General features: G+C 35.2%; 2 protein-coding genes across 2 annotated transcripts in view; one reads left to right on the top strand and one right to left on the bottom strand.

Annotated features, from left to right (window-relative positions):
- LOC105231168 (GTP-binding protein 1) overlaps nucleotides 1-24836 on the bottom strand; it is a 261542-nt gene that overhangs the window by 18344 nt on the left and 218362 nt on the right. The window lies entirely within an intron of this gene.
- Nucleotides 4471-6312, top strand: LOC125777687 (putative nuclease HARBI1). The gene is made up of 3 exons (XM_049452912.1): nucleotides 4471-5506; nucleotides 5571-5715; nucleotides 5790-6312. Exons 1-3 carry the CDS (start codon nucleotides 5108-5110, stop codon nucleotides 6161-6163), a joined length of 918 nt encoding a protein of 305 aa, XP_049308869.1. The 5' UTR covers nucleotides 4471-5107; the 3' UTR covers nucleotides 6164-6312.

Below are 24836 nucleotides of genomic sequence, written 5' to 3'. Positions count from 1 at the left end.
TGGACGAAACAATGTACAGTTCATAAATCCATACAAATTCATTGTTAAATTTTATTAAAATTATTTTTCTAAAACAGGTTTATTAAAAACTATCGCTTAAATAAGGCGGCCTTTACGTATGTCCTCGATGTTCTAGAGAGGAATGCAAGTTCTTCAAGATCGTCGTCTATATCTTTACTTCATCGATTGTCTTCAGTTTTACGGTTTTTAGCTGAAGGAGGCTATCAGCATGGAGTGGGTAAAGACTTCGATATTCCAATGGCCCAGTCAACATTTTGTTGCATCTTAAAAGTATTGGGATTGCTTCAGTCTCATTTGTGCCCTCAGTGGATAAACCTCGATTTAAGTGATGTTGAAAAAAGGGAAGCGAAAAAGGATTTTTTTTTTTATGTGTAGACGGGACACATATTAAAATCGTTGCCCCAACTAAAGATAAGTTTCTTTATTATAACCGCAAAGGATACTTTAGTATCAATGCCATGATTGTAAGTTTGGTGACAAATTCGCATTTCAAACATCTTAATCAATGTTTTGCAGATATGTGACAATAAAATGAAAATACGTTATGTCAATGTTCAGTTTCCTGGCAGCAATCATGACTCTCACATATGGAAATTTATTTCTTCGTTAGCACAAACCTGTCGTACAAAAATTCCGCTAAACTTAAAAATTTTCCGTTCCGAGTGAATTCAGTAAACGCAACTCTACGAATTTCGAACTTACTTTCGGAACTGTTCGAATTGCATGATAGCAGTTTCGTAACTTTCCCGAAAAAACACTCTACGATGGATTGCGTGATAGGGCTGAATAAGAGAATATTAAAAATAAATATTCAATCTTTTTATTTACATAAATGTATATGGTTGAAACAAACACAGCAAAGAGACAAAATTAAATAATACAATGAAAATTCAATTAAATTAATATGTAGGTAAATGTTCACTATAAATTATTCACTTATATTGATACTCGTATCTTTTATTAATATTCACTTATATTGATATTACTTTTGATGATATTCATGATTTTGTATGCCTGCAATACAACGAACAACGAACAAAATTTGAACTCGTCATTGCGCAATCTTTGTTTTTATCATTCTTGAAACTGCGCTTTTCGTTTTCTTCTTCTTGAAAAATTGGGTATTCGTCTCTCCTATTCTAGCTAGTTAACATTACAATATGTTTAGAATGTCGATAGTTTTTCTCCATCTTACTTACGTATTATCCCATTTAATTGAAAATTCCAGGGAAGCTTTCGGCAAATTTTCTAAGTATTTAATATAAGTACGTATCAAGAATGATAGAGAAAGTTGAGTACGTACCACAGCGAAATACTTATTAAAAACCCTATCGAAGGAATAGTGGTGGAAAGAACAGTCCTATACCTGGAACACGAAAACACTTAAAAAACAAAAAAGAAATATTGATAATAAGCGTACAAACCTAATCGCTAAATTTCTCATTTCAAAATCACAGATCAAGGTAACTATGGAAATGCGGCCTTCGACAGATAAACTTTTTGACAAATATAAAATAATTCAGACTGACAGACATATATACATATAAAATTTATTTTTTTATAAAATTTGGAAACATTTAATAATATATTGATACAATAATTAATATTTTGGACAATACTGATTAAATTTAATGTTTAGGAATTTAAATAATCGAAAAATAGTTGAATATTTTATAAAAATATTGTTAAAGTTATAAATTTTAAAACCTAACACGGCAACACACTATAGCAGATTTGAAGCATTTGAACGTTTTAGTAGTAGAATATTTGGGGGCAACCCGAACCAAGTGCCTAATTTGTAGTAGATTTTTGCGTATGTGTTCGTGAAAAAAGAAGGATTGGTTAAGCGGCAAATACACGACACGAACATTTGCGCGAACATTCCCGTTATGTCATGTTTCTGCGAACTTTTCTGTCGTGTATGGTGGTGTTTGCCAGTTCGCGCGAATGTTCGCCAAAAATCAAAACATTTTAATTTTTGGCGAACATTTGCGCGAACTGTTCGTGCGTGTATGGCGAAATAGCTCATAATCGTAGTAATTTCTGAACGGAACAGACGTGCGCGGAAAAGTAAAATGGATAATAAAAAATTTTTAAGTGAATTTATTGAAATTTATAAATCTTTGCCATCATTGTGGCAAGTAAAAAACAAAGATTATTGTAACAGAATTAAAAAAAATAATGATTATGCGACTTTAATCGAAAAATTAAAAGAAGTAGATCCTGATGCCACAAAGGATACAGTCATAAAAAAAAATAATTAATAATAATAATTAATAAATAAATAATTTCTACGCTTAATTGCCACAGCGAGCAATATTGCTGCAGCACAATTGTTGTCCGTATTCATCGCTGTCTGAAAGAGAACTAATGTTCGGCCAAAAGTTCGTATGGTGTATGGCCAAAGCTGCGAACAAGATTGCGGAATGTTCGCGCAAATGTTCGTGTCGTGTATTTGGCGCTTTACTTGTAGGTTTATACAATGGTACGTACATATGTACATAATAACGACACAAACGCGCGTCTGCTCAAAGCAAAGTGCGCCTGTTCATAACTCGCGATTTAAAATATTATTTTAATTCATTTCAGATTATGCATTATATATAGGTTCGCTCCCTTCCGTTCTGTTATATCGGTCTTGCAGGGAACAATTTTAGAAAATATTCCATATACTTACATACATATGTTTGTATATACAATGGGCTCACAGCTGAATTTAGCAAACTTGAAATGTTGCTGTAATAAAAATATTTTAATTGTTTAAATAAATTACTGATATAGCATGCAGAGAAATATTCGCAGACGTATCAATCTTTTACAATAGCGTTCAATTGTTCTTTTACGAAATTGGGTCTAAATTTTAACGTTTAATGATCGACGGAAAAATATGCTTATATACTTACCTAAGTTCATACCCTTATGAAGGGAATTAACAGCGAAAACTGATCATAAACTAATTCGGAACTAATAATTGAGCGTAGTAGTCTTTATAAATGTAATGAAGAAGAATAACAAAATTCCAAAAACTAACGGTAACTAAATGAAATTCGACAAATATTGTGCTGTCAATTCGTTGCAAAATGCGAACACAATTCAAAAAAAACTTAAGCAGTTTAAAGCGGTAATTCAAATTTTAATTTATAGATATAACTGTGTGGCATTGCAATGAATTTTCTGAATATGTTATTTATGTTACACGCTTTTTAACTTGGAACTTTTAGCAATTTGTAAAAACTTTATTCATTTAGTTTATTACCATTATCATACAGGAAAAACTGCAAAGAAATTAGCAGAAATGTTTTCAACTTAGTTTAGAACTATTTATAATATTATTAAACGCGCTGAAAATAAAATAGGTAAATACTGCGGAGGCAGCCCACGAAACTCAGTAGGCGCGAAGAATCGAAAAATATTAAAAGAGCACAAATACTTCTCGCTTGAAGCCAAAAACATAAAAGTCTTTGCTGTGTGGAGTTAATATTGAGAATCTACGTGCCTTTGCTATTAACAATGTTTACAGGCCCGCTGCGTGCTGGGACGACCTAATATTCTGCGACGAGACGATAATAATGTTATGTTATCATGATGGACCCAACAATGTTTGGAGGAAGCCAAACAAAGCTCTGCAACAGGAGAACATTATACCAACAATAAAGTTTGGCTAGCTCTCTGAAATGGTTATACTTCATCGAAAGGGTTTAGAGAGCTGCGGATATTCACTGATGTGATGACGAAAGGGGCATGTCTGGTCATCTAAGAAAATAATTGTCAAGGAGAGCGATATAATTTGGATTTGTTGACTGTTGACTGACCAGCCGCACTAGGTCAACAATCCAAACACAAATTCCAAACACCTGCGCAGAGTCCTGACTTAAAACCAAAAGAGAGTATGTAAACGGAGTCCAAACAATAAAACTGCTCTATCAAAGCAATACAAGAGGAATGGCAAAAAAAAGAGTGAGCTGTCAGTTGACAGCTTGCAGATATGAAACATCGAAATCATTTTATAAAAGTAATAGATTAAAAAGTACAGATTAGGACAGGAACTAAATATGGTACACAATGAAAGAATACAATGTTATGAATTTTTTCCAGAAAATAATGACAGATAGTTTATTCAATACACATTTATTTTCTTTATATACAAAATTTTATCCAAATATTTGTTTAAAATCACGTCAACAGTTACATTCGAAGTTGCCTCTGACGGTATTACTGTGACAATTGGTCGATGATAACTGAAGTATGTTACAAAAGTATTAGACATCACATTATCAAGATATCTAATAAATATAGCATCTATTGTTGTTCCATATCTTGTAGTACATTCTCTCGGATTGTTGTTTATTTCCAACTGAAATTCTTCTTGGAGGAACGATATTAGCCAAAATCAATGATAGTTTGTATCAATGATAGTTTATCTTTATCTGTTTTAAAAATTATTGAACCTCTACGACTGTACGGAAATAACCTCTCATGTAAAAATGAAATAATATCATTTATTTTTTTATTAGGTGAAATGTACACAACAATCATAATTAATTCACTTCCTTCTTCTAATTTAACATGTGAAGCACACATATCGCCAATGGGTGTTTGAGAGACATGAATTTCTGTAGCATTGTAGACTGTATCCACATCTTGTCCATTAGGCGGGTATTGTCACTTGCGAAGCGAATTTATTTGGCGAAGCGAACGCTTTGGCGAACATACCCCAAATTTGCATTGTGAATGGCGAATGAACGTATTCGCTAAAATATGTCGCTGCCATTCATGAAAAAAGTAGCGCGTTCATCCGAATTTGACATTTGTGTCATTTATACTTAAAAATATTTTTATTATATCAACTGAAATTCGAAAATATGTTTAATAACGCGGATCTGTATTATGAGGATAATTACGATGTGGAAACGCGACCTAATCTTCTTCGACAGCGCCGTTTTATTAGAGATAATTCTAATCCTACAGAGTTACCTAACACGGTGTATGTATCCAGTTCAATTATAATTAATAATAAGAAGTTTTTGTTCAATGTACACGTATTTGTAGATTCGTTGCGAATTTCCGCTTGAACAAGGACGCATTTATGTATGTGCTGGATAAAATAAAAGACAAATTTCATTGCCGGATGTCGTCTTCCATAACGCCCATATTAAAATTGTGTGCCGCACTCAGATTTTTTGCACATGGCAGTTACCAACAAGCTATAGGGAATGAATTTCAGTTGGGACTTGCTCAACCAACAGTTTCCCTTATTTTAAAAGAGATCATACCCATTTTGGAAAATGAAATTTGTCGTACCGATATAAGCGTAGATATGAGTGAAGAAGAAAAGCAGCAGGCAAGGAGCAAATTTTATTCAAGATCGGGAATACCAAATGTAATAGGCTGCATCGATGGAACCCATATTGCGATTTATGCTCCTACCACAAACAAACACCTCTATCTAAACAGAAAAGGATTTTTTAGCATAAATGCAATGATTGTGAGTTTTTATGAATTTAATACAGTAAAATTGGTATAAAAATTTTGTTATTTTTTTATTACAGGCTTGTGATCATGATATGAATATCCGTTTTGTGGATGCTAGATATGCTGGTTCTACACACGATTCGTTCGTATGGAACAATAGTTCTCTAAAGGCATGTTTAGAGGCAGCGCATCAAAATGGAGATCAGAACTCTATTTATTTAGGTATTCGCAATATTTGACTACTGCGCAAGTTTAATCTTGACATATGAATATTGAAAACAATAATACATTTGCAGGTGACTCCGGATACCCACTAAGCCCTTATTTATTAACACCTTTCCGTCATGCAGAATCTGGAACTAGGGAGTCAATTTTTAATAAGAAGCACGCGAAAGCGAGAAATGTTGTTGAACGTACGATTGGAGTTCTGAAATGCCGTTTCAGATGTCTTCTGAGTGATAGAAAAATGCGCTACGATCCTGCTAAAGTAACATCTGTCATTAATATATGCTGTGCCTTGCACAACATTTGTAAAAAATTTAGAATCGGTGATCCGGACGAGGCTGAAACCTTCTTTGATGCCGTTGTACCATTGGAACCAATTAATGAAAATGGCAATGGTTCACCAGGAGAGCGCCGCAGAAGACAAATTGCTGATGCTTTGATGTAAATGAAACTATACCGACTTCAGTGAATAATATATTGTATTCTTTTATTTTATTCAATACTTTGAAATTCAATATTACATAGATAATAAATATATAAAAATTACAAAAACTACATGCTTTTAAATTAAATTAAAAAAATCACAGATTCAATTCCGTCACTTACAATAATAAAGTAAAAATAAATTCATCACATGGTTAAAATATGAAATAAAAAAAAATTCGTCACATTCTTATGAAATAAACTATAAACTAAATTCAATCTATTTACAAGCACCCTATTTTTTTTGCATTTTTAATTTTAAAATTTGTAGTTTTATTTCCATCTTTTCTTTATGTCTTTTTTTTTCTCTAAATATTCTTCCTTCTTCCTTTCTTCTTTCATTTTCATTAATTTAATTTCTTCCTGTTTAAGTTCATATGTTTTTCTTGCATACCTTGCAATTTCATCAACTTTTTTTTCCATTTTTGCAATTTTGTTGGAAAGGATGTCTTGCACTTCGGCTTGCTTTTCCAACGCTTTCATTCGAATGACTTCACGTTCCTCTACTGTCATTCTAGGACGGCTGCTTGAGGATTGCGATGCCAAATACATGGCTCGTTGTGTTTCCTCGGTCGTGCGCTCTTCTGGCTGAATTTCACTATTATTTACCGCAGTTTCTACTTCATTAGAGCCATATGCTAAGCCTGTAGGATTTACAGCCGCCTGAAGGTGAAGAAGCTCATCCACACTTTGCTCTAATGGAGATAAACTTTGCTGAGCATAAGGTTCTCCTCCTGTGGCAATAGTTTCGCGTCGGTTTGTCGCTATTTTTTTTTAGTTTCAGTTTATAATCTAACCAAACCTAAATGCTACACATAAGTAACTTCAACCAAACAAATTAATTAAATATTTACCTTATTCCACTCGCGCCCGTTTCGCAATGGTGGACCAATGGCATTGAGTTCGGCAGCGAACAGGTCCCATTGCTCTGTCCTGCTTTTCTTTGTCGACCCAAAATTCCCCATTCCTCTGGCGACGTCCGGATTATTTTCCATTAACGCAACCAATTTTTGGAATTGCTGCGTTGTTGTACGTTTTGTTCTAGAAGTATCGTTTTGTTAAATATAATTAAATAATTACAATTGCTCAAATAAAGATCAAAATTTATTTACGTCCTTTCCATTTCAAATAGCGAATAAAAAATACATGTAGGTTATTGTTTTTTTTAAATTAAACGTCTTAGTTTGCTTTAATATATGTATATATAATGATTTATTGAATGACACCGGTTATGAGCGTAGGGTTAAACACACAGTAATATTAAATAATTAGTTTAATGACCAATTTGCTGAATGTTATTTAGAGCGCACGTCCGTGTGGTATGGAGTTTCAAAATCAAGTGTCTGTATTTCTAACTGTCGCTGTCGGCGTTCATTGCTATTCGTTGAGTCCGTTCATTTAGGGTGTATGTTTAGAGTTGCATGCGTGCGCAGTTCATGGTTGCAATCCCACATTCGGCCTTCCTGACCTATTTTTTCGGCTCGAACGAAGGTCTCCACCTCTTCATGAATTCGGCGATGGTGGTCGTGTAACCAGGACCCTCACCCTCGCCTACCTTCTCGACCTCATACCTATCTCGTCCTAAAACCTTCGAAATCTTACATGGACCAAAATATTTAGGCCTTAACCTAAGCCCGCTCCCATACTGAGTTCGCTTAATGACGACTAATTCGTCCAGTTTGTACTTTGTTGATTCCTTCCTTTTTCTGTCAAAATTTTGTTTTTTTTCCTTTTGTAAGAGTACACCACCATATCCATGTATCGAGGCATCCGTATGCACTTCAGTTAGAGCCTTCGGATTGTACAACCGTAACACTGGTGAACTAGCCAGAGCTGCCCTTAATTGCTGCAGTGTGGCTTGCTGTTCGATCCCAAACACAAAAGCTACATCCTTACGCAACAGGTCAGACAGTGGTTTAGCGACTACTGCATACCCTTCTATGAAACGGCGAAAATAAGAAGTAAGCCCTAAGAATCTTTGCACCGCTTTCTTATCCATAGGTATCGGAAAATTCCTTACTGCCTGCGTTTTTGCTTCAGATGGCCTTATTGCACCACACTCTATAATATACCCCAGAAAATCAACAGTCGTCTTCAGGAACTGGCATTTCTCCCACTTAATCCTTATGTTATAACATGCCGCCCTGTTCAACACAGCTTTTAACTTATGTATACCCTCGTCGTAACTAATAGAAGGAATTATAAGATCATCCATGTAAGTTACCACAATGCCATCCTTCACTAAGTCTCGAAACACTGCGAAAATGTATCAAGTGAACACTGCTGGGGAATTGGAAATACCAAAAGGAACGTAAATGAATTCGTATTGACCTTGATGGGTCACAAATGACGTATATTTCCGCGAACCTGCTTCTAACGGCACATGGAAAAACCCATTCCGTAAATCTAACGTTGTAAATACTTTTGCGCCTTGTAATCTCTCTATAACGTCATCTATGAGTGGCATTGGAAAATTATCCCTCATGATTTTCTCGTTCAAACGTCGGTAGTCGCAACACAGACGTTTGGTTCCGTCTTTTTTCCCCACCAATACGATCGGCGATGCATACTCGGAGACGCTAGGTTGGATTATGCCTTGCTCCATCCATTCTGCAATCTGTTTATCGACAATGCACTTATCGGAGTACGACATTCGTCTTGGCCCTTGGAATACCGGAGTATCATCCGTCAAACAAATTTTCATAGAAACCGGGGAATCATGCTGCTTACTAGGCGAGTAATCACAAACAATGGCTTCTATTGCCTTTTCTTGTTCTCCTCTGAGATGCGACAAATCTACCTGTAAAGTTTTTCCTGACATTACTTCCGCGGCCATACACATATCTTCGAACTCATTAAGAACTTCTATTTTACCTTCATTTTTCTCTACTATGGGGTTTTGAACATTCGTTTCCTTCACCTTTGCTTTAAATTCTACCTCGCCTTCCCTTATGACCAAGTCAACCTGTTTCAATACACTATTCCCGATTATTGTCTCGTAAATAAGGTCGCGTTCACGCACAACGTGGAAATTGATATCCACTTTGACTCCATTTACGCTAAGTTTGATTATGAAACTGGCAATAGTTGTAAGTATACTGTTTCCTATTCCACGAAGGTGATTTATATCATTGGACAAATCAATCCTTCCTAACTTCATCAACACATCGTAACGCATGAGGCATAGATCGCAACCAGTGTCCAGCAATGCTGACAACGTAAACCCGTTAATAATTAATTCTTTGTAAACTACGCTGCCAAGGGACGCCATACGCATCATTTCAAGCGTATTTACCCTTGTCCCCTCGCTTTTTACCTCCGTTCTCTTCTTTGAGCACTCTGCAATACGATGCCCTGGCTGATTACACCCAAAACACTTTGATAGTCGTTGCTGTTTTCAGGTATTCGCCAAATGACCCGCTTCTCCACACCTATAACAAATTTTCTTATTGGGTCCCTGATCTTTAGTCACAGAATTATTGTCTTCACGCTTGTTTTGAAATGTACTCACATTGGGTTGACGCCCCGAGCGAACTTTTTCATAAACAAGGATCTGAGCTTTTAATTCTTCTATCGAACTAGCCTGATACAAGTTAGCTTTGTTTGGTCTGGAATCTGGGATTCCCTCTACAAAATATTCGATGAGACTTCTTTCGTCTAGCTTTATTGGCCTACCTAAGTCCATAAGGCTATAAAGATACTCGCGATAATCTTCGTTTGGGCGCTTTCGCCGATTCCTAAGTGCCCGATGCACTTCGATTGACGATGTTACTACTCCAAATTCTTTTTGCAAACATTGTTTAAGTGCACTCCAACTAGTTATGTCCCGTTGACTGCGAACGAAAATTTTCGCGGCACCTTTCAATAATTGTTTCCCGTATATAAACTTTTGGAAATCTCCCAACGAACTGCCATGGTGTTTGATTCAAAATCATCGAGCCACTCCTCGACTGCGTGTTGCCCCGTACCACTAAAAGTTGTAAGAGATTCCTCAAGATCGCGTAGGGTGAAGACTGGAGACCCGGACCCCATCGCCGGTAACATGTTGTTTTGCACTGAGCTTGTTTCACTGTCCGAGCTGTCCTCTTCAGCATCTACAGTCAGTCCAAAATGCTCACAAAGTCTGTCCTGTAACGTGGCTTTACGGCCATTTGTCGATAAACCCAGTGCCAACAATTTTTCCTTTAACCCGTTCACTGTCAATAAAAAAATCTGTTGCCTATCCATGTCAACTGTTATCAAGTGCAAATGGTATATAATTCAGAATACAATTGAGGTATTTAATATATAATAAGTAAAAGTCAACTTTAAAGTATACGTTAACAATAGGGGTATTCTCTTGCTCTTGCAAAACCCGGTGCACGGTGCAAGCATTGCAAATTTACAACGGCACAACAACAAACACACGCAGAAAAATATTTGCAAGGGCTGTGAAATATGTCAGACCAAAACCCGTGTATATTAGCGTGCAATGTCACGCAAAAATAAAATTGCAACCCTGTTGTAGTTGCCATTTTACATAAAGACATATTACGGCGTTAAATTGTTGAGAAAGTTAAATTTTAATTAGATTTTATAATTTCTATTTAAATTATAAAGTTTTGTTACAGTTTTTTTTGTTAAAAATGTATGCAGAAGGTGCGCCAATTCACAATAGCCATGCACAAGAGTCATTTACAATAAATTGACTGAATCAGTCGCTCATATATCACTAGATTTTGCCATGGGTGCTCTCGTGCCCTTGTATATTTCGGTGTAGTATTTTTGCAATCTGCAATCTTGCAAGAGCAAGAGAATACCCCTAATTTTTCTTTCATATAACAACTTGAATACAGAAATGATTCTTATGATTTCAATTTAAATTTAAGACAATTACTTTTCACAATTTATATATATTTTTTTTTTTTAACTCAGTTCAATTTTGTTTAATTCAAAGCTCATTTGAATTAACTTACAATTTGATTTACAATTCTTAGTATATACTTTTTTTTTATATATTAATAATACAAATCTTAGAATATAAATTCCATTACATTTTTTTGTGGAATTTTGTTTGCGAGTTTACTTATAGGTTATCGATACAAAAAAAAATTGATACAATATTATCGATAACTTTACCAATAGATTACAATTATGTAGTTAATGTTTAACACATACCTGTTATATGCTTACTCTACACATACATACGCTGAACTGCTCCGCTCTGCTGCTTTTTCTTTGCTACCGCAAAATCTGGATCGCTGCTCACTCTCTGCTACCGCAAAATCTCTCAGATGCGTTTATGTTGTTGTTTTTTTTTTTAAAGAACGGTAGAACCAAGATCGCTTCACAAATTCTATATGGTTCACAAAGTTCAAATTACTCGGCACTTCTGCCACGACACTTCTGCCACTTTCAAGAACGTTATTTCTCAAAAAACACAGTACAATCTCGCTCCTTGTTCACCCGAACAATCCTCTATAGTTCACAAAATTCGAATTACCTGGCATTTCTGCCACGACACTTCTGCCACTTTTCTAGCTGAACACTGCGCTCTAAAGATTTCTTTGCGCACCAAAGTTTTCAAACATTACCGCGGACATTCAAACGTCACTTTCAATTTGCGTGCAAATTAAGTCCATCCCACTTCTGACACCACTTTGTAGGTTATTGTTTTTTTTTTAATTAAACGTCTTAGTTTGCTTTAATATATTTAAAATGATTTATTGAATGACACCGGTTATGAGCGTAGGGTTAAATACACAGTAATATTAAATAATTAGTTTAATGACCAATTTGCTTAATGTTATTTAGAGCGCACGTCCGTGTGGTATGGAGTTTCAAAATCAAGTGTCTGTATTTCTAACTGTCGCTGTCGGCGTTCATTGCTATTCGTTGAGTCCGTTCATTTAGGGTGTATGTTTAGAGTTGCATGCGTGCGCAGTTCATGGTTGCAATCCCACATACATTCGTTAAATTTTGACAGTAATGGCGAAGCGAATGCCGTTGTTTTGCCAGCGGCAATACCAGAAATTTATTTTCGTCACTCGTTCGCCATTTTCTGGCGAATTCGTTAGAGATTCGCAACTTACAATTCGCCACGGCGAAACTCGCCAAAATTTTCATTCGCTTCGCAAGTGACAATACCCGCCTTAGTTAATATGTTAATTATATCTCCAGATGTAGATGGTTTGTTTAAATTTATTTTAAACTATAGTCGATCGCAAACCGAGCAAGCCTTTTTGAAGAGCAGCTATTATATTTATTTCTTCATTATTCACTTTCAATATAAGTATTTGCGTCAGAAGAAGTAGATGGTCTGGCAATACTTTGACGTTTCCTTCTCTCCGCTTCACGCTGTTTCAATTTTTGAAGTAAAACTTCTTTACGCGCGCTTGGCTTGGGGAGTAAGCTGACAAACGCGTAACGAAAAGTGTGATCAGGCGAACGTGTAACGAAAAGTGTGATCAGGCGAGGCGAACGGTAATTGGCTTGGGGAGTAAGCTGACGAAAGCGTAACGAAAAGTGTGATCAGGCGAGGCGAACGCAGAGAAGGCTCACCGCGTTACGACATTTCATTTAACATATGTACATATTAAAAGACCAAGCGGTCGCGCATATTCACGTACATACATATGTAATTATGTGTGCATGTAAACAAATTTGCAAGAACCAGAGAACTTAAAAGTATAGACAGAGAACATAAAATTTGTTAACATTGTATGTAAGGTCGGAATTCGCCTCGCAATTTTAACATTGTTTACAATTCTCTCACATATTCTAACCGAGAATATGAAGAGACAGAAATATATATATTTACGGCATATGATGACAAGGCATATATGCCGAAGAAGAGAATATGAAGAGACTCCCAATGAAGAATTTCGTTTTGCTTGTTTATATTTTGTTTCATTTTGACACCGAAAATGTGTACAAAATACATTATGTTCTCTGTCTCACATACGCAAGAATATGAAGAGACATAAATATATGTATGCATGAATATGAATATGAAGACATAAACACATGCATGCATGCTCCTTATGCAAGTTCATACATATGCATGCATATTTACGCACGTTGGAAGGCGAAGCTGTTACAGCGGCAAGGGAAGCGGTAACAATCGGCGATCGTTTGTTAGTTTCTTTCGCGTCTCGTCGCGTCAATGCTTCGACAGATTGATGTGCTGAACACATAGAGCGCGACAAACTGCAAGCGCCATCTGAATCTGATATTGAAATACACACATTCTTAAGGACACAGTTATTTAAACAGCTGCACAACTACATAATTGTGTCCATAAGAACGTGTGTATTTTAATATTTGACAGATGTCGCGTGCAGCCTGCCCCGCTCTATGTGTTCCGGGCGTGACTCTTTGAGTTTCGGCCATTGATTGTGCGTGACAACGGAGATGCGAAAGATGCGTCCGACACTTGTTATTATGAATGTATGTACATTAGGGTGTGTCATTCTGAGGCAACCTTTTTTTTCAACTGAAAAACAGGCTCAAAACTTTCGAAAATGTGTAAAAAAAAGTCACTCAAAAGATGAGCTCTTAATATTAAGAGGTGCCTCTTTCAAATTTTCTGTTTTCCATATAAATTACATGAAAAAAAATCATTTTTTTTGTGTTGGCTATTGTGCGGAGGTTTTAATGTGCACGCGATGGCGGCCAGTAGGGATGGTAAACTCGATTCCGATTCTACTAGAGAATCGAGTTTTCTCGTGAAGTAATCGATTTTTCGAATGTCAAGAACCGATTCATAATCGACTTCGACTACTGAAGATCGATTCCGACACAGTGATTGGACTTAAATAGAAACTTTTGCGTATGGGGTATATATATAGATATATGTATATGTGCATACATGTATACATTGCACACACACATTCATATATATACATATAGATAGAGAGAAAGAAGTTTTACTTCAGTCGTGCGGTCATAAGCACACTCTCTTTTTTTTATATGTTCCGCTCTCTGTACCGTTTTTGACGTTCGTTATTATTACTCTAAAAAAATTATAATGTTAATAAAAGTTAAAATGAAAATTCTACTCTGGTACTATTATATTAATAAAAACTTACATAACATCAATAGTATGTCTTGTATTCAGCTGATCTTGGTGATATCTAGTTTCAATAATAACAATTTGTGACCACTCTGATGATTGTTGGGTACTGAAATATTTATAATAAGATAAATATTTAATACTTATATAAACATAGGTTTGTTTATTGTAAGGCAATAAACACGACTGTCTGAGGACCCGAGGTCAGCTTGGCCAGCTGCACTCAGGCCCGGTGACGTCACGGTCTATTATATTTATTGTTATTTAATATTATTAAATATGTATTTTTGGATGTTCAGACAATAATCATATATAATTGTTAATAACAAAGCAGTATATGGTGAATGAATATAACTAATATTCGTATGTTATTATGAATATTATTAAGAATATATATTAGTAATCGAATATACATATGTAGAATTATGTATAATTATTATTATGAATATATTGTGATATTAATCTGTAATATATTATATATATAATTTATTTATAATTAATAATATATAATATATATATCGAATTTTTTTGTTAATTGTTTTTTTTTTAACATATACACGTGATTAATGTAGATAAAAGCACATATTAATAATACAAAAATATAATTTACTTACTGATGACTTGATTGTGTGTCGTCGTCTAATTTTGCTTTCTTTGTAGGCTGCATACTTTCACTTTCTAAATTATCACTGTCAGAAATTGTTTTTTTTTTTTTGTTTTCAATTATTAGAATATTCACCCCTATCATGCATTTCGATTACGTTCCCGCTCTACGCTCCGCCGGAGTCGAAATTAGGTATCATGCGTTGCGATTGGATTGAAAGAAGAAGAGGAAGAGCTATAACTCTTTCGAAATCAGCTGTTTGCTTTGAAATATGTGAAACTGGAACCTAACAAAGCAAAAATACACAAATTACTGCTGTTCAAAGAAAATAAATAAAAGTAAAATTTTTATATTGTTATTATTTTTATTAAACGTAACTATGGAATCTTTATCCGCGGCTATATTACTGGTTGAGGAGGAGAGCAGCGCATCTCAGAATGCTGGGGTGAGAATTGAAAGGAGAAGATTACGAGATATGTGCGATCCCTTCCAGATGAATGACGGGCTGTAAGTAATTGCACATGAAAGTAGACATTTTTCTTACAATTTGTTTACTTATTTAGATTCAAAAAAACTTTCGTCTGAATAAGGACGCATTCAAGTATGTCCTAGATACGTTTGCGGAAGAAACGACGGCAAGTAAATTTGATGCTACCTCTTTCCAAAAAGCCTGCACATCTTCCTTAGGACGCTGGTGGAAACCGTTGGCTATATCTAGCTTACTCTCCATCATAACTGCCAATTTTCCCTATTGCTCTGGTGTTGTTGTTTTTGACCTGAAAGCATATCAAAAAACATCACTAAAACTGGAAATATCGTGTGTTTTACAACTTTTAAATACAAGTTTTACTTACATTTTTAGAAAATTAAAAAAAAATCACGCAAATAATAAAATTTTCGCAGCAAAATAAAAACACAAAAAGTTCTCCGCCAACAAAATTCCAACTCAGCAAAACGGAGCTACGATCGAAATGCATGATAGGCAAAATTGTAAATTTCGAAGTTGAACTGAACGGGAACGGAACGCATGATACCAAAGTCGCCAAACGGAGAAAATTTCAATCCAAGTCGAAATGCGTGATAGGGGTGATTATTTATGTAAATATAACGAAAATTACTCACTTATATGTACCGTAGTAAACAACACTATATACACTATTCGTATTCGGAGAGGGGATGCCCAACTTATTCCAGTGTGAGAGCGCCTCAAAATAAGCGTTTTTTATAACATTTTCCATTATGGCCAGATCGAACAAAATAAGAGAATTTTTGGACATTTTAAACTAAAACACAACAATTATTACATTTGCAAATTGTTATATATTGGACTTTTAATATACGGCGAAACTACTTAAATCCTCTTTTATGATTTTATGGTATACATATTAAAACAACTAACTATTGACCTTTAAATACTTAATAAGGTTAATTGAGCCTGTTAGTTCTCAATTAATAAGTGTTTTTAATCATTTGAAATTGAAAATTAATTCGATTATGCATCAAATTACAAGACGGTGTATGAAATATATTTAAATTTCGCATTTTCTTTTGATTTTTCATTGTTTTACATTTTTATTAGCTATCTTGAACGACGGCAACAAATTCCTCCGTTCATATATATTTTTGGTATAATTTCAATCTGGTCGTTCCAGTCATTCCAATTGCAAAGCGTCAAAACCTACCCAATCCAGTCAACTGCCAAAGTTCGGTAGGTGAGCGGCTCTCACATTTCCAGTGACAGGAGAGTTAGAGATCTCTTTATCTCTGCTACATACATAGAACGTATATCATAGAGAAGGTCCCACGTCGCGGAGAACGTAAAAATATTTTTGGCTAACAAAATGCGATGAGCGTGATTCACCACAGCAAGCTCAGAAGGAGAAATTTTCCACAGTGCCGCGTGAATAGAGCTTAGCACTCAATGAAAATTATGCTCAGAAATATACATACCAGAGAACTGCAAAACTCACTTTTTCCTTGAATCGGCTCATACGCAAAAATTTATAATCAATTACAAACAATGACCGAAATACAGCGTTGAGTAAAAATCAGCTAATGTTGACGAACCGCTCATTCGCGTACAATGTGAGCCTGCGGTCCGAAATGCTTTGCTCACGTTTGCTCACTTCACGAAATGTTTAGCTCACTTTCGCTCAGTGATTAGACTTAAATAGAAACTTTTGCGTATGAACTGATTCAAGGAAAAAGTGAGTTTTGCAGTTCCTGGTATGTAAAGGGTGATTTTTTAAGAGCTTGATAACTTTTTTTTAAAAAAAAACGCATAAAATTTGCAAAATCTCATCGGTTCTTTATTTGAAACGTTAGATTGGTTCATGACATTTACTTTTTGAAGATAATTTCATTTAAATGTTGACCGCGGCTGCGTCTTAGGTGGTCCATTCGGAAAGTCCAATTTTGGGCAACTTTTTCGAGCATTTCGGCCGGAATAGCCCGAATTTCTTCGGAAATGTTGTCTTCCAAAGCTGGGAATAGTTGCTGACTTATTTCTGTAGACTTTAGACTTGACGTAGCCCCACAAAAAATAGTCTAAAGGCGTTAAATCGCATGATCTTTTGGTGGCCAACTTACGGGTCCATTTCTTGAGATGAATTGTTGTCCGAAGTTTTCCCTCAAAATGGCCATAGAATCGCGAGCTGTGGTGGCATGTATAGCGCCATCTTGTTGAAACCACATGTCAACCAAGTTCAGTTCTTCCATTTTTGGCAACAAAAAGGTTTTGTTAGCATCGAACGATAGCGATCGCCATTCACCGTAACGTTGCGTCCAACAGCATCTTTGTAAAAAAATACGGTCCAATGATTCCACCAGCGTACAAACCACACCAAACAGTGCATTTTTCGGGATGCATGGGCAGTTTTCTTGAACGGCTTCTGGTTGCTCTTCACCCAAATGCGGCAATTTTGCTTATTTACGTAGCCATTCAACCAGAAATGAGCCTCATCGCTGAACAAAATTTGTCGATAAAAAAAGCGGATTTTTCACCATTTCGAACCGAACACTGATTTTGGTAATAAAATTCAATGATTTGCAAGCGTTGCTCGTTAGTAAGTCTATTCATGATGAAATGTCAAAGCATACTGAGCATCTTTCTCTTTGACACCATGTCTGATCCACGTGATCTGTCAAATACTAATGCATGAAAATCCTAACCTCAAAAAAATCACCCGTTATATTGTTTTTGTATGCTTTGTTCGGGATCAGCTTATGCGTCACATGCATTGCACTAAGAATTTGGTTTACAACTTATATTTTAGTATGTACATATCTGTCATCCCGTCGATCTGGAGCAAGAAAATATTTTACAAAAAATACGTACAAACGCCTACACATTGTCAGCCCGACATAAGGAAGGAGCCATGTTTGGAATATGCTATCTGAAATTATTAAAGAGGATGGCACTATTTTGAATGGATTTATATACTGCCAATCCTGTAACAACATTTTAAAATATTTGCCAAAAAATTCTTCAAACTTAAACCGCCATAAGTGTTGCAAAAGGCTTAAGGAGACGGCGCTGTTAAAAACTGTGACGCCAGACGAACTAAAAAAGCTGCTGTGGACGCTTGTGTGGCCTGGGTTACTGAGGATTGCCAACCATTATCTCAGCAATTAATGGAGTTGGTTTTTTAGAAAATTCGTAAAATTGTTGTTAAGTATTGGAGCAAAATATGGAGAGAAAGTGCAGACATAGACGACATGCTCCCTGATGCAACAACGATATCGCGAGCTACTTAGAAGAAAGCTTATGAGAAAAAGGCTGAAATTAAAGAGGAAATAGTCAACATTGCTAATAGTGGGTAGAGCAACCGTCACATTAGATATGTGGACCGACAACTACATACATAGGAATTTTTTAGGAGTCACTATGCACTACGAAAAAAAATCACAGTTGTACAATCTAATTTTGGGTTTAAAATGTATGGACTTCCAGCGATCTACAGTTGCAAATATTTGTGCAAAATTGAGCACATTGTTATGTGAGTTCGGCATTAACAATATGGAACAAATAAAGTTTGTGACAGACAGAGGTGCTAATATTTTGAAAGCTTTAGAGAATATCACAAGATTAAATGGCAGTAGCCATTTGCTTGCTAACGTTTTGGAACGTTCATTTAATGATTCCTTGGAGGCAACGGAGCTTGTTGAAAACTCGACTACTGAAGATCGATTCCGACACAGTGATTGGACTTAAATAGAAACTTTTGCGTATGAGCTGTATATATAAATATATGTATATGTGCATACATGTATATATTGCACACACACATTCATATACATATATACATATAGATAGAGAGAAAGAAGTTTTACTTCAGTCGTGCGGTCATAAGCACACTCTCTTTTTTTTATATGTTCCGCTCTCTGTACCGTTTTTGACGTTCGTTATTATTACTCTAAAAAAATTATAATGTTAATAAAAGTTAAAATGAAAATTCTACTCTGGTACTATTATATTAATAAAAACTTACATAACATCAATAGTATGTCTTGTATTCAGCTGATCTTGGTGATATCTAGTTTCAATAATAACAATTTGTGACCACTCTGATGATTGTTGGGTACTGAAATATTTATAATAAGATAAATATTTAATACTTATATAAACATAGGTTTGTTTATTGTAAGGCAATAAACACGACTGTCTGAGGACCCGAGGTCAGCTTGGCCAGCTGCACTCAGCCCGGTGACGTCACGGTCTATTATATTTATTGTTATTTAATATTATTAAATATGTATTTTTTGGATGTTCAGACAATAATCATATATAATTGTTAATAACAAAGCAGTATATGGTGAATGAATATAACTAATATTCGTATGTTATTATGAATATTATTAAGAATATATATTAGTAATCGAATATACATATGTAGGAATTATGTATAATTATTATTATGAATATATTGTGATATTAATCTGTAATATATTATATATATAATTTATTTATAATTAATAATAATATAATATATATATCGAATTTTTTTGTTAATATTGTTTTTTTTTTTTTAACATATACACGTGATTAATGTAGATAAAAGCACATATTAATAATACAAAAATATAATTTACTTACTGATGACTTGATTGTGTGTCGTCGTCTAATTTTGCTTTCTTTGTCTAGGCCTTGCATACTTTCACTTTCTAAATTATCACTGTCAGAAATTGTTTTTTTTTTTTTGTTTTCAATTATTAAGAATATTCACCCCTATCATGCATTTCGATTACGTTCAGGCACAAAACGCTCTACGCTCCGCCGGAGTCGAAATTAGGTATCATGCGTTGGCGATTGGATTGAAAGAAGAAGAGGAAGAGCTATAACTCTTTCGAAATCAGCTGTTTGCTTTGAAATATGTGAAACTGGAAACCTAACAAAGCGAAAAATACAACAAATTACTGCTGTTCAAAGAAAATAAATAAAAGTAAAATTTTATATTGTTATTATTTTTATTAAAACGTAACTATGGAATCTTTATCCGCGGCTATATTACTGTTGAGGAGGAGAGCAGCGCATCTCAGAATGCTGGGGTGAGAATTGAAAGGAGTAAGATTACGAAATATGTGCGATCCCTTCCAGATGAATGACGGGCTGTAAGTAATTGCACATGAAAGTAGACATTTTTCTTACAATTTGTTTACTTATTTAGATTCAAAAAAACTTTCGTCTGAATAAGGACGCATTCAAGTATGTCCTAGATACGTTTGCGGAAGAAACGACGGCAAGTAAATTTGATGCTACCTCTTTTCCAAAAAGCCTGCACATCTTCCTTAGGACGCTGGTGGAAACCGTTGGCTATATCTAGCTTACTCTCCATCATAACTGCCAATTTTCCCTATTGCTCTGGTGTGTTTGTTGTTTTTGACCTGAAAGCATATCAAAAAACATCACTAAAACTGGAAATATCGTGTGTTTTACAACTTTTAAATACAAGTTTTACTTACATTTTTAGAAAATTAAAAAAAAATCACGCAAATAATAAAATTTTCGCAGCAAAATAAAAACACAAAAAGTTCTCCGCCAACAAAATTCCAACTCAGCAAAACGGAGCTACGATCGAAATGCATGATAGGCAAAATTGTAAATTTCGAAGTTGAACTGAACGGGAACGGAACGCATGATACCAAAGTCGCCAAACGGAGAAAATTTCAATCCAAGTCGAAATGCGTGATAGGGGTGATTATTTATGTAAATATAACGAAAATTACTCACTTATATGTACCGTAGTAAACAACACTATATACACTATATACACTATTCGTATTCGGAGAGGGGATGCCCAACTTATTCCAGTGTGAGAGCGCCTCAAAATAAGCGTTTTTTATAACATTTTCCATTATGGCCAGATCGAACAAAATAAGAATTTTTGGACATTTTAAACTAAAACACAACAATTATTACATTTGCAAATTGTTATATATTGGACTTTTAATATACGGCGAAACTACTTAAATCCTCTTTTATGATTTTATGGTATACATATTAAAACAACTAACTATTGACCTTTAAATACTTAATAAGGTTAATTGAGCCTGTTAGTTCTCAATTAATAAGTGTTTTTAATCATTTGAAATTGAAAATTAATTCGATTATGCATCAAATTACAAGACGGTGTATGAAATATATTTAAATTTCGCATTTTCTTTGATTTTCATTGTTTTACATTTTTATTAGCTATCTTGAACGACGGCAACAAATTCCTCCGTTCATATATATTTTTGGTATAATTTCAATCTGGCCGTTCCAGTCATTCCAATTGCAAAGCGTCAAAACCTACCCAATCCAGTCAACTGCCAAAGTTCGGTAGGTGAGCGGCTCTCACATTTCCAGTGACAGGAGAGTTAGAGATCTCTTTATCTCTGCTACATACAGAGAACGTATATCATAGAGAAGGTCCACGTCGCGGAGAACGTAAAAATATTTTTGGCTAACAAAATGCGATGAGCGTGATTCACCACAGCAAGCTCAGAAGGAGAAATTTTCAACAGTGCCGCGTGAATAGAGCTTAGCACTCAATGAAAATTATGCTCAGAAATATACATACCAGAGAACTGCAAAACTCACTTTTTCCTTGAATCGGCTCATACGCAAAAATTTCTAATCAATTCCAATCACTGACCGAAATACAGCGTTGAGTAAAAATCAGCTAATGTTGACGAACCGCTCATTCGCGTACAATGTGAGCCTGCGGTCCGAAATGCTTTGCTCACGTTTGCTCACTTCACGAAATGTTTAGCTCACTTTCGCTCAGTGATTAGACTTAAATAGAAACTTTTGCGTATGAACTGATTCAAGGAAAAAGTGAGTTTTGCAGTTCCTGGTATGTATATTGTTTTTGTATGCTTTGTTCGGGATCAGCTTATGCGTCACATGCATTGCACTAAGAATTTGGTTTACAACTTATATTTTAGTATGTACATATTTGTCATCCCGTCGATCTGGAGCAAGAAAATATTTTACAAAAAATACGTACAAACGCCTACACATTGTCAGCCCGACATAAGGAAGGAGCCATGTTTGGAATATGCTATCTGAAATTATTAAAGAGGATGGCACTATTTTGAATGGATTTATATACTGCCAATCCTGTAACAACATTTTAAAATATTTGCCAAAAAATTCTTCAAACTTAAACCGCCATAAGTGTTGCAAAAGGCTTAAGGAGACGGCGCTGTTAAAAACTGTGACGCCAGACGAAAAAAAAGCTGCTGTGGACGCTTGTGTGGCCTGGGTTACTGAGGATTGCCAACCATTCTCAGCAATTAATGGAGTTGGTTTTAGAAAATTCGTAAAATTGTTGTTAAGTATTGGAGCAAAATATGGAGAAAGTGCAGACATAGACGACATGCTCCCTGATGCAACAACGATATCGCGAGCTACTCAGAAGAAAGCTTATGAGAAAAAGGCTGAAATTAAAGAGGAAATAGCCAACATTGCTAATAGTGGTAGAGCAACCGTCACATTAGATATGTGGACCGACAACTACATACATAGGAATTTTTTAGGAGTCACTATGCACTACGAAAAAAAATCACAGTTGTACAATCTAATTTTGGGTTTAAAATGTATGGACTTCCAGCGATCTACAGTTGCAAATATTTGTGCAAAATTGAGCACATTGTTATGTGAGTTCGGCATTAACAATATGGAACAAATAAAGTTTGTGACAGACAGAGGTGCTAATATTTTGAAAGCTTTAGAGAATATCACAAGATTAAATGGCAGTAGCCATTTGCTTGCTAACGTTTTGGAACGTTCATTTAATGATTCCTTGGAGGCAACGGAGCTTGTTGAAAAGTGCAAAAAAATTGTTAAGTTTTTTAAAAAAGCAAATTTACAGAATCTATTACAAACTACATTAAAAAATTATTGCCCGACACGCTGGAACTCGAAATTCTCAATGTTTAAGTCTATAGTAGACAATTGGTTTGACATCAACGAAATTTTGAAAGAGAAGCAAGAAAGCCAACGATTAATGCTGATAGATATATCAACACTGCAACAAACTGTGGAACTATGCAGCAATTTTGATGTAATTTTCAAGAAACTACAACTTTGCAGTTCACCTTCCTTATGTTTCGTCGTGCCACCTATTAACAAAATGCGGCATCTGTGTGAGCTTCAAACGGCAGATGTACCCATAATAGCAGGGTTGAAGGCAAACATCACCAAAAACCTAAATACAATATGGGTTCCAAATATCGGTCTGTGGCATAAGGCAGCTTTTTTTTTATATCCGCCTGCTTTGCACATGCAACCAAATGATGAAAACGACATTAAAGAATTTTGTATTTCTCAAATGTATTGCTTGGACATCAATTTATCACCATCGTCTTCTGTTCCAGTTGGTCCGTGTACATCTAAATCGGACACAACGTCACACTTTTCATTTGAGAGCAGTGGTTCGGATGACTTACTGGATGCAACAAACCTCACAGTACATAAGCGAAAAGATGCTTTCTTTTTCTTTCCGGAATTATTAAAAAGTCAACAAATACGATAAAAACGCCTACAGAAGAAATCGAAAGTTACTGCAGGGAAAATGTGGAAATAACAGACGAATTCAATGTATTGCAATGCTGGAAAAATCATGAAAAATTGTATACAAAACTTTCCAAATTGGCACTAAAACTTCACTCAATTCCGGCTAGTAGTGCATCAGCAGAAGGCGAATTTTCTTTGGCTGGAAACGTAATTACAGAAAAAAGAAATCGGCTTGGCCCAAAATCTGTAGATAGCTTACTTTTTTTAAAATCTTATTACAAAACTTTCCACATTTAAATAAAATTACCTATGTATTACCTATTTAAATAAAATTACCTATGTTTGTTGTGAAATTATATATTTTGATTTATTTCTGTTGCATCTCCTTCACAGTCATTAGAGTTGCAGTAGCGCTGCTGGTTGCGCATTTATTGAAGCACAGTGAGTTTATTCATACCCGTCGAGTTTGCTCATACCCGATGAGTTTGCTCATAGGCGTTGAGTTTGCTCTTTTGTGTTTTTGTTTTCATTCAACATGATCATTGTTGAGCCGAATGAGCGGACGCCTGAGTAGAGCTGTTTCAACACGAACATGAATAAACTCAGCAAGCAAACGAAATTACCGCAATTTAGCTGAATTTAGCTCAGTAGCGAAAACATTCACGAATGCCATTTTGAGGGCTTGAGCCGAATGGGCTAATAGTTCGGGTATTGTACGTGCATGAACATTTTTGCGCTCAACGGAAGCCGTTCTCTAATATGTATATGTTGGTTTTTTTTTTCTGGTTGGGTCACTGCACCATTTTTTTCCTTTGTTTTTTGTTTTGCACTGCACACTTTTGTTGTTTGTTTGTGTATACTTATGTATATGCGAAGTACTTTTATAGTCACCGCACAATTATTACACTTTTTGTAAGTTCTTATATGCATACATATCTGGTTAGTTGAAAAATTGTTTTTTTTTTGTTTTAATCCAT

This window comes from Bactrocera dorsalis, chromosome 3 (genome assembly GCF_023373825.1).
Source record: "Bactrocera dorsalis isolate Fly_Bdor chromosome 3, ASM2337382v1, whole genome shotgun sequence".
Lineage (NCBI taxonomy): Eukaryota > Metazoa > Arthropoda > Insecta > Diptera > Tephritidae > Bactrocera > Bactrocera dorsalis.
Note: the sequence above shows the minus strand (reverse complement) of the source record. Positions and strands in the feature narration are given on the sequence as shown.